This window comes from Asterias amurensis, chromosome 1, assembly GCF_032118995.1.
Source record: "Asterias amurensis chromosome 1, ASM3211899v1".
NCBI lineage: Eukaryota > Metazoa > Echinodermata > Asteroidea > Forcipulatida > Asteriidae > Asterias > Asterias amurensis.
The window spans coordinates 20,264,838-20,276,033 of record NC_092648.1 but is presented as its reverse complement, the minus strand read 5'-3'; the positions used below and the strand labels follow the sequence as shown (position 1 = coordinate 20,276,033).

The window sequence follows — 11,196 nt, the reverse complement described above, 5'->3', positions numbered from 1 at the left end:
TAGACTGTGCGGCCACAAAACCCCAAAGCCACAATGAGGCATACATAATTTTATGAGGAATGTCTTAGCTACAGCTTTAAGCTGTTTATAAAAAAATCAACGAAGAATTAAACATAGAAATGCAAATAATTAAAGCCACTTACATCATGTTCAGCTAGCTGTCGTTTTATCTCCTCAACTGTAGTTGGCTCAATGGGGGACGCCATCTTGTCTTGGGCTGCTTTTATCTTTGTCACCAATACCTCCAGCTGAACGTCATACTCCTCCTAACAAAACACAAAACAAACAAGAACAAAATTACAATGTTTTCATCTTAAGATTGTACAAAACAAGTTCAGTGTAAAAATTTTACCATGCAAAATTGCTAGCAATAATCGTTCAAAAAGTCTATTGGGAAAAGAACTAACCCTAACTAACATATAATACTGGATGTTGTGAATCATCCAGCGAACAATGCCTGAAATCTTCAAATGTAGTGATTAGTTCAAACAGTCAAATAAACCTCAACTAACCTGTTGTATGAGAGACAATTGTAGCTTCTCCTTATGCTCATCAGCGATCTGATGAAGCTGCTCTAGATCAACAGCAACTTCAGTCAGTTGAGGGTAAGAAACCTCTTGGTCAGGAGTAGCGGCAGAGGTGTCACTTACTTCAGTGGCTGGGGCAGAGGTGTGTTGTGGAGAGGTTGGTTTCGCCACGACAATGAACGCATGTTGAATCTGGAGCTCTTCTAGTCTTGCCTCACACATCTCTAGTGCTGACACCAGATCCTGGAAAGAAGACAAAACCACATTACAAAGGTGAGAGTCACTGCTGACCAAAAGGTCTTTTACTTTGTATGTTAAAATTATGACATTTCTACCATAATGTAACCCCTGAAGTTATATAATTTGAGGAGCTATTGCGAATAAAATATTCTCAGTGCAATAAAAGTAAATCAGAGAGCAGGGCTGTTTTTCACAAAGAGGTAAGATTGGTCTTAACTCTGAATCATTCTTAACTGCTAAGCAAATTGTGAGGCCACAATACAAATGACTACAATTGCATAAGGAAAATTGAGGGAAAAATAAATGTTTTTTTTTTTACGAGGAAGCCATTAAAAGGACTGAATTCTCATCCATGTACCATAGTTTTGTAAAACCTTTTCAGTGAAATCATTAATGTGACATCCATTACTGTTAGATCATGAAGAGGGCTCAAAATTCTCTGTCAATCGCTATATGTGCCACCCTGTTGTGAACACAAACAAGCACCTCCGAGAAATAGCCAAATCCTTGAGAGTGTTGTAGTGTGCTTAAGAATTATTTACAATTTCTAAATGAATATTCAACCTACCTCTTGTGCTTTCATTTGCTGTCTAAGTCCTTTAGACTCTAGTTCTGGAGCAAACATGGCCGCCTTGGCCTGAGCGATAGTGGCAGTTAACTCTGTGATCTCTTTCTCATGACTGTCCCACTTTCTGGCAGCATCTTCAAGGATGGACTTCCTCTCCTCGGTAACGGTCTCTGTTTCCTTGGCTTGGTCGGCAAGAACTGACGCATTCTGGGCAAGATCCTGGGTGTCACAGACATGGGCGAGGGCTTTCGTGGTGGTTTTCAGAATTTCCAAATTGTCTGTAATGTCTGGAACATCAGCCAAGACGTTCTGAAAAATGAGAGATAAAATTTAACTTTGATTGTATCAATGTTTGTATTTGTGTGCTGGAATTAGACATAATGTTATTATGTTGAACATCAAAATAACTTTAATTAATCTGCCGAAGTGATACACAAAATAAAACTGGGGCTTTTTTCCAAACTTAGATTCTGTCTCCAGGCTTTGTTTGATGCTGGAAACACCATACATTCAGTTCCTGAATATTTATATAGGGACGGGTTATTTTGTTTTGATTAACCTCCTCTTACTGTGACAGTTTATAAAACTTTCTCTTGTATTATTTTTGTACTCTTATTTTTTGTTTATATTGCTTTTAATTTTCCGTAACATTCTTAAATAGTGTACGTAATTTTTATATTTTATGTTTACTTATAACATGTTAGTTTGTTCGCAGGGCCCAAATGAAAACCAGTTTTTTACTGATTTGGCTCACCCTGGGTAAATAAAGGAAATAAATAAATAAATAAATACAAATGTTCAATGCTCCACAATTGCCAAAGCCCAAACCAGAGCCGAAGCCCAAGCCAGGGTTTGGAAAAATGTCCATGGTACCGACTCTTGGATTCCAGGGTTTGGTTGTTTGAAATTGTTTTCTTCAAATTATTCTCTGGCTGTTTTCAGAGAGCAGATATTTTTTGTACAAAGCATATAAACAAACCTGATGGGCATCAAGCTGTGAGTGTACAATCTGTGGATTTGTCATGACAAGATTGGGCTCCGTTATGCTGACTCCCTCTGCCAGCCAAACAGAAACACTCTCCAGAGCCTCATGATGGTCCTCCCATAGTGCAACAGCCTCAGTCAGCTCAGTGACCTTTTGTGACACAGCTTGACCCAGGGTAATGACCTGTGTCTGGAGGTTGGCTACCGTGGCGGTGACTTGCTGTTTTTTAACAGGCTGCTTGGTTTGGTTGGTGAGAATGTGAGCTTGGTGTTGGAGGACATCCAGCAGGGCTTTAGCCTCTTGGAGATTCTCCTGAGCTTCCTGCCAATCAAAAATCAAAAACGTCAGAAGATTCAGGGTGAAAACCAAACATACTGGCAACCATAATGCCTCACTTAGTTTAAAGCAATGTGATGCACAACTTAAAAACATGACACAGTTACACGCAAACTACAGCATGGCATCCATCTTGGCAGCTTGACTAACTTTTTAACTGTACTCTGTTTCCTAAGTTTGGATATTTTATGGCACTTATGCATATGGGCTATTATTGTTACAGACATGGTATGGACTATATAACCAGTAAACAAAATTACCATACAACTCATTGTAATTATGGTGGTCTAGTGGTAAAATATCTACTTTAGAATGACCAATGTTGTGGGTTGGAGTCCCACTTGAGTAATGTACCTGTTGGTTTTTGTTCACTGACTAGGGAAAACGCTTAACACATATCGGTATAATGTGTAATTTATAAACATTTGTGTATGGGTAACACCAAATAGTTATTTATCTCAATGCAAATTTAACATCTATGAAACTCATGACAAGCTATAAATTTATTCAAACAACTGCAACCACCCACCTCATTTGAGCGTTTACTCTTTGGGACATCAGTCACTCTGCCCTCCAGGGTCTCCTTCACGTCTCCAACGATCTCTTCCACCCTCTGCACCCGACTACTGAAGTCATCCCTAAGTGCCTTGGCCTCTGAGAGGTTCCTCTCGACCGCCGTCATCATCTCGGCGACCTGAGCTTGCTTAATGTGAAGTTTCTCAATCTCCTCGGCTACTTCAGGAGGAGGAGCCTGTTGGAGGTGGTCGTACTTGGACTGTTGGGTCTTGGTCAGATCGTCTGAGGTCAGGTTCAGACTGTCGAGGTCATCTGTGATGTCCTAGAATGGTGAGGAAAAAATAGGCAGTGTAAAGGGACAGCATTTTGGAATGTTGGGAAAACGCCATGGTGTGATAACTGCCTTGCAACCAGTGTTCATTTTCATAGAGCTGCCTAAACACAAAAAGCAGCTAAGCCCAACAGAATTATGCTTACTAAAGTAAATTTACAGTCAAGACAGCATGTCACATGTACTATCTGTGACTGGTATCCTGCTTATTAGCAGACAATTTCCAAGTACTAATTCGTGCTTAAGCATCTCAATGAATTTGGGCCCAGATCAGTTAAACATCACAAATATATGAAATTCTGGCTGAAATCATTTTAAACTTGGTAAAAAAAAAGGTTAAAAATACAACTTGATATTTGGTTTAAAATCCAAAAGAGATTTCAGTTAACTGTCTTTACAAAAAGGATGATTATTATTATTTTATTATTATAGTTGTTTTTAAACTAACAAACGATAGCATCTTATGGGACAGCCGTTCCGGTTGTAGTGATTTTCTTAAGAAAAATGCAGAGGTTGACCTGGCAAATTTCGAGGTTGAACATCGGAAAACCAAAAAAAAAAACTTACAAGACTAATCTCAAGTTATAATGTTACATTCTTCCCTTACCTGTTTTCCAATCATCTTGTCTTCAACATCTTTGAGCTCTGGGCCAATACTTTGAACAAGCTCAGTCAACTTGGCAAGAAGCATCTCCAGGTCTTTCAAGACATCTTCAGACTGAGAGGCAAATCTCTCCCTGTCAGCGAGTTCCTCCTCTAGGGAAGCCTCAGTCTTGGCTCCCTTAGACTCCAACCTGAAGAGAAATATTGTTAACATTTATTTCTTTGATTCTATGGTGATATAAAGGCTAGGAAAAAGCATTCTGAAAACAATGGGGATTTGTAATACATGTCCATTCACCAAAACCATTGGCAAAAAAAACAGGACGGTACATACTGATGCCTTCAGTGTCAATTTGGGATTCTTTTTAAAATCGTCTTCTTTTGGCTTATTTCTTCCTGGCTAGCCAAGATTTTTGTTTTGATTGTCTTTGTAATATTTTATGGTTGACTTTGTAAGCATGTCATTTTCAGTAATACCTTGTGATACTACCTACCATGTTTTGTGTTTTAAAAACAAAATGAAGGAAAACATTAAATAACGTCTGTGTTTATAATAAAATCGGTATATGTTTTTCAATGAATTACAATTTGCAAAAACTTTCACATATTAAGTTTACACATTGCAATTGCTACATTGATCTGGATTTCTTGTACATACCTGCTGTGTTTGGCCTTAATGTTTGCAATCTCTTCAGAGACTGGATCAGAGAGAGCTGGATCATCCAGGTCAGACAGTAATGTCTCACCAGCTTCCTGGAGCTTGGCAAGTTTGGCCTCACCATCATGAATCTTGGCATTGGTTTCCTAACAGTAAAGAATACAATAAATAGATTTGGTTTGTATGAATTTCATAGAATTTGGTTTTGCAAACTTTGAGCTCCTAATAAATGCAGTTCCTAGAGCACTTTTGGATGCCGTCGCCAGACATCATTTATTTAATATTTATTGATCAGGATTGTTTTTATTTAATTGCCCAAATTTGAAATTTGTTTGTTTCATTTAACACCCTTTTGATCATAACAAAAATGACATTGCATCTAAGGACCTTGGTTATAGCACTGAGCCAATAAAATGTGATGTGGATTGTAAGTTCCATCAATTATACTGAAGAGATTTATCACTCAAGTGTTCTACAATTTATTTTAAAAAGTATCCAAGTGTAAATTTCGAATGGATTCTTTCTTTCATGTAATTTCAAGTAACACACCTTTGCTGTATTTAGTTTTACAAGTAGGTCCTCAGTCCCGATACTGTGTGAGACAGACACTGGCATGCATCTCTCGGCAGTCAGCAAGACTTCCGTCACCTCTTGCAGGGCATCTTGATACTCCTGCCAGCATTCTCCCTGCTTCCTCATCTTCTCGTTGTCACTGGACGACTTGTCTTGTAACATCTCTGCTAGACCCTGAAGATCTTGCAGTCTCTTTTGGACAGCTGCTTTGCCTGGTGGGTTTCCATGCTTATCCAGTATTTCAGCTTGTTGTTCCAGGGATTTCAGTTGGGTTAGTTGGGCTTGCATTACTTGCATGATTTCCTGGAAGGAAGAAAGAGAAAATTTTTAAAAAGATGTTTGATTTACTTGCTGTATAATTTTTTTTCATAAGTTAAACAATAAAAAAAAGAAGGACTTCAACTTGCGACCTCCGGATTAATGAGCCAGTTCTCTACCAACTGACCTATCCTGTCCTATGTTGGCAGTCTCCCTATTTGTCAATATCTTTGTTCAGGGTGCCAGTCAGGTGCCTTTCAGCCTGTGAATGCCATATAACCAGGGATGATACCCAAGTTTACAATATAACCTGGAAAGCGGCAGAAGAGGGATCACCTTAAGGAGATGCAATATTTCATTTCAAATATCAAATAAAAAACCACAAGGGAAACTGATGTAGCAGATCGCAGGTTCTAGTCCAGCTCTAGTAATGTTTTCTGTGTTCAACCCAAAACAGTTTTAATCGTGGTAACAGAAATTAAGAATAAACACAAATATTGAGCTGCTTTACCTGATTGAGTTGCTCATTGTCTTTTGCCGACGCTAAATCGGTGGGAGACTGGTACACAGCTCTCTCTTGTAAACCAGTGAGGGCACTCTTCAGTTCTACCGCACTCGACACAAAGTCTTGCCAGTTATTGACGCCATCTTGGAGCTGCTCTTCAATATCTCTTGACCTCGTAGCTGTATCAGCCAATCGTGAACTGAGATTCGAAATGTCCGCTTTGAGTAAAGAGCTTTCCTCGGAGCTCAGAGTGGGCAAGATTTTGTCAGCGATTTCCTCAATTTCATCGAGTTTACTCTGGAAAATAGCTTCCTTGGCAAACAGCAGCTGTAGACGAGAGCAAAATTCAAAATGTTGATATAATTTGACACATTGGTAAAACCAAATAATATTCTTTATTGATGATGCAAATTTAATATCTATTAAATTGTTCCAAAAACAAAAGGATTACTTTGCCCTCAAACACAACGGTACAAATTGTTGCTTCAAAAGTGCAGTGTTTGAATAAACATATCTTTTCATGCAGCAACATTTAGCAGCACATCTGGAAATAAATACAGAAAATTGCACAATTTACAAGTTGGAGTGTACAAAATAGCTGTTACAGTTAAACCCACCTTGTGTTTTCTTAACTGCTCATGACCATTCTCATAATCAACTCCTTCCTCATCTGTCTTCAGCATCTCCTCCGCCGGGTCTAACCACTCCTTCACCGCCTCTTCCCCTCTCTCAAGATCCTCTCTGAGACTCAGTGCCTCTTGGAGTCTTGCAGCTCTCTCCTTGGTGCCATGGAGTAGCTGAGAATGAAGGGTGTCCATCTGCTCGAGGTCTGCTTGGAGTTGTGCTGGGATGGGTTCTTGGAGCTCGGCGTACTTGGCGTTGACGCTAATGATGAGAGCTTGAGCTTGCTGGAGCTTCTTGTCTAAGGTGGGCTGAAGGAGCTGATGAAAGTGGGAGAAGTATATTTTTTTCACTTGAATCTTGTATATTCAATACTATTTTCTTTTGTGGATACAAAACATGTCAAGTGTCAAACAATTCAGAATGTAATTTTCATGTATCTCACAATCAGCCTCTGATTACTCTTTTTAAACTGCTCTACAATAAAGAAAAAGGCATCCCAATTATTTCTACTTTCTCCTGAAGGCAGTCAGAACATACTGATCGAAATGTTGAGTTGTCAACATCCAGTTTTTTTTTAGAACCAACACCGCTCAAGAGAGATTTACACATGGTGCTACCAAAACCCTCACCTGGTTATACTCCCACCATGCAGAGTTTCAAATCCTACCAACTATTTTTTGTTTACATATTGTGACTTTTAATTAATACTTAAAGGCAGACGGCACTATTGGTAATTACTCAAAATAATTACAAGCATAAAACCTTTCTTGGTGATGAGTAATGGGGAGAGGTTGATGGTATAAAACATTGTGAGAAACGGCTCCCTCTGAAGTGCCATATTTTTTTAGAAAGAAGTAATTTTCCAAGAATTTGATTTCGAGACCTCAGATTTAGAACTTGAGGTCTTGAAATCAACCATCTAAACGCACACAACTTTGTGTGACAAGGGTGTCTCTTTTCTTTCATTAATATATCGCAACTTCAATGACCGATTGAGCTCAAATTTTCACAGGTTAGTTATTTAATGCATATGTTGAGATACACCAACTGTGAAGGCTAGTCTTTGACAATTACCAATAGTGTCCACTGCCTTTAATCTAAATTGATGTTTTACCTCGTGTTTTCTGAGTTCCTCCTCCACTCTCTCAGACGGCAATCTGATTGAAGCCACTCCTCTGATGTCTGTATCCGTCTCCTCAAGCCACCCCAGACATCTATTCACATCCTCCATCAGCGATTCCTTGGCCTTCTTGGTGCCTTCCAAGACCTCCAAGTTCTGTTTCAGATGCTCTGCAAGGGACTGAATGTCTTGCTTGAGCTTCAGGTTAGTGGCGGTGATGATGGGATGGTCTGATTTGTCGGCTGTCTGGAGAATATCTCGGCCTTGGGTGTCTAGTGTCGTCAAGTTTGGGAACTGGTTGCCGAGTGTCACTAACAGAGCCTTGAATGAATACAATCAATTCAAATTAAAAAATTTGTTCCAACTTCGTATCACAATTATGCTTTTCAAAACATCACATTTTGTTTTCTTCTAAATTGCAAATATTTTGCTTAGACGAGACTAAGAAGTTCCTCAGAAATCAGATCATAGAAATCAAGTAAAAGGATATAACGAAACAAAACAAAACGTGGAAAAAAAACCCACAAAACTCATTTTATTTAAGATCCAAGAAATACAACACAAGTCCAAAAACAGTACCTGACATTTCTCCAGCTTCTCCTCAGTCACCATTCCCGCTTCCTGTAGGGACGGGATCTCGTTACCACACTCCTCAAGACATTCCTGCATCTCCTTCACATTCTTGGCGTACTCTTTCCTCAACTCCACAGCCTCGTCGAAGACAGAGCACCTTGAAGACGTTGCCTTCAGCAGATCCTGATAGGTTGTGTCTAATCGAGTGACATCATCAGCGTGGTCGACCTGATCATTGGTTACCATGGCAACTTTGCTGTTGTGAAGGTCATCCATCTTGGATTGTTGATTCTGAATTTTGACTTGAATGTCCTGAAAATACACAAGAAGTATGAATATAAATAAATAAAATTACAAAAAAACAAACAGTGACCATAGGTGTAGAATTCTGCCATGGAATGAAATTCCCTGCTGACAAAAAAGTGTGAAACTGGGATCCAGAACGTAGGAGGAACATTAAAATAATGGCATTTCACTTTTTCATAACCCCTGGAGTTATAGATTACAAGGAGCTTTGGAGAACAGTATCATCACTGCTGGAGAAGTAGATCAGAGCCTGACAAATTTTGAGAAAAAATACATACTTCTTGTTTACCAGGCAGACTTTAAAATGTCTAAAACAGATGAAAGTCTAATATTTAGCATCCCTAACAGTCAGGACATTTGTCCTAATGCTACTCTTGTAAATTATTATGAATTATACAGAGACCTCGATGAGGACACCATCAAGGGCTTGAAGAAGTCACTAACCTACAACTTTATTTACGTTCAATGTTCACCTCGGTCCAGAGATCAAACAAAAGAATAGATGAATTTTTTTTTTTTTCTTTTTTTTATAACTAACCTGTCAAAATTTGAGCTCAATCGGTCATCAAAGTTGCGAGATAACAATGAAAGAAGAAAACACCCTTGTCGACACATAAGTTGTATGCGTTTTACATGGTTGATTTCGAGACCTCAAGTTCTAAATCTGAGGTCTCAAAATCAAATTCATGGAAAATTACTTCTTTCTCGAAAAACTCCCCATTACTCGTCACCAAGAAAGGCTTTATGCTAATAATTATTTTGAGTAATTACCAATAGTGTCCACTGCCTTTAAGCAGCGCTATGAAATTGGGCCCATACACTTTTGAATGATGGTCAACAAGAGAGCATGAATTTTTGTTTTAGTTCATGGTGTGGGGGGGGGGGCGAGATGAATTCTACAAACCTGTGCCTTCTGAAGCTGTTCCGTTGCCTGATCCACATCATGACTAAGTGGCTCATCCAGCATCTTAGCGAGGGTCTGTAGCTCAGACAGTTCAGCATCCTGGTCTGAGATCTCTCGCTCATAACCCTCCCTCTGACTGACGGACTCTGCAAGATGAAATTGCTTGTTGGAGGATTTGACGGATACTCTGTTGGGGTAAAAGAATGACAAAGTTAAACATCAGAATCTTTTGCCAAGGTTGTGCACAACATTGGTTAGATTGAAGATAAATGTTCACAGATTTGCACATAACTAACATGGTATGATGGTCCTGGTTGAAAAGTTTCCACGCGAGTAATATGCCTGTGATTTTTTTAAACAGAACTCAGGAAAATACTGAGTATACGGTGCTTACGAACACACAATGGTGCAAGGGTAAAACCAAATAATACTCCCTTTAATAATAGTTTTGCCTCAAATGCTATAGTTCTTGAGATATGAGGAAAACAATAAGAATTTATCTTGTAAGTCCAAAACCATGTTAGTTCGCGACGTAAAATGAAAACCGTGCAATTTTGAGTGATACTTGTGTGGATCATTATATTCTACTTTTAAAACATCTTTCTAATTATATATGCATTTCATAACAAACGGTTTCAAACGCTTTTCATAGACCAACTCGTCCTATCCAAGACCAATAAGTTGGGTCACAGTGCGGAAACTGTTCTTTGCCAATTACCAATGTTGTCTGTAAAACAAGATGCAGCGTTGGTAGTAAGCATAGTTCAAATTTAGAACTGCAAACAATTTGAATGTTTAGAACATCTTACTTTTCAAACTTGTCATCAAGTCGTTGAAGCTGCTCATCTAGGCTCTGGTTATCCTCGGATGTTAGTTCTGGTGCGATGTCTTGGGCTTGAGTGTGTAAGGAGCCTACCAGATTCTTATATGAGTGAGAGTCATCACAAATCTCCTGGGGAAGAAAGTACATGATATTTATAATAAAATATAAATAAATATATATTTTTTTTTAAAGCAAGTTCAGAGATCAGAGTTTTGCCTTAAAAACAGGACAAATTGTAAAAAACACCTGAGGAAGGACATGTTATAATCATACCCATACCTGGCATGCCTTTGAAACTTATAAATTGAAAAAAAAACCACATCAATTTACCCACAAATGATTTGATATAAAAACAATTTGTTTAGTTGAACTGTTTTTCCATAAAACTAATGTAAAGCACATTGATGCGTTATTGTAAAACGTGCTATAAAAAAATATTTACTACTACTATGGTTTGATATTATAAAGCATTTTGAGAAACACTTCACTTCGAAGTAATGTGGTTATGTAAAAGGATTTTACAGTTTTTATGCCCCAAAATTTGAATCTGAAAAGGGCGTACATGTAATGCTTAGCAATTCCTATTAGGGATTATTCTTCCTGCGTGGACATATTCACTCTGGATTGTTGGCGATACGTCAAAAACGCGAACTTCATTCTAAGTGAAATTCTGAGATGTTACGTTTTATTATACAGTATATACCTACATTTAGATGGGATTGAAACAATCGAACGGTTCTAAAAAC

General features: G+C 38.5%; 1 protein-coding gene across 11 annotated transcripts in view; it reads right to left on the bottom strand.

Moving 5' to 3' along the window:
• Nucleotides 1-11,196, bottom strand: part of LOC139936758 (uncharacterized) — a 204,797-nt gene that overhangs the window by 93,793 nt on the left and 99,808 nt on the right. For all 11 annotated transcript variants that reach the window (XR_011786055.1, XR_011786053.1, XM_071931687.1 and 8 more), the window contains 14 exons: nucleotides 10,437-10,579; nucleotides 9,628-9,814; nucleotides 8,424-8,729; nucleotides 7,839-8,165; nucleotides 6,718-7,041; nucleotides 6,107-6,427; nucleotides 5,314-5,640; nucleotides 4,765-4,910; nucleotides 4,111-4,297; nucleotides 3,186-3,494; nucleotides 2,315-2,641; nucleotides 1,336-1,644; nucleotides 513-770; nucleotides 144-266 (listed from right to left, as the gene is read on the bottom strand). Coding sequence is in view for 9 of the 11 variants with exons in the window: in XM_071931687.1 (XP_071787788.1) it covers nucleotides 144-266; nucleotides 513-770; nucleotides 1,336-1,644; nucleotides 2,315-2,641; nucleotides 3,186-3,494; nucleotides 4,111-4,297; nucleotides 4,765-4,910; nucleotides 5,314-5,640; nucleotides 6,107-6,427; nucleotides 6,718-7,041; nucleotides 7,839-8,165; nucleotides 8,424-8,729; nucleotides 9,628-9,814; nucleotides 10,437-10,579 (3,594 nt within the window). In the remaining 2 variants the exon portion in view is untranslated. The remainder of the gene's footprint in view (nucleotides 1-143; nucleotides 267-512; nucleotides 771-1,335; nucleotides 1,645-2,314; nucleotides 2,642-3,185; nucleotides 3,495-4,110; nucleotides 4,298-4,764; nucleotides 4,911-5,313; nucleotides 5,641-6,106; nucleotides 6,428-6,717; nucleotides 7,042-7,838; nucleotides 8,166-8,423; nucleotides 8,730-9,627; nucleotides 9,815-10,436; nucleotides 10,580-11,196) is intronic.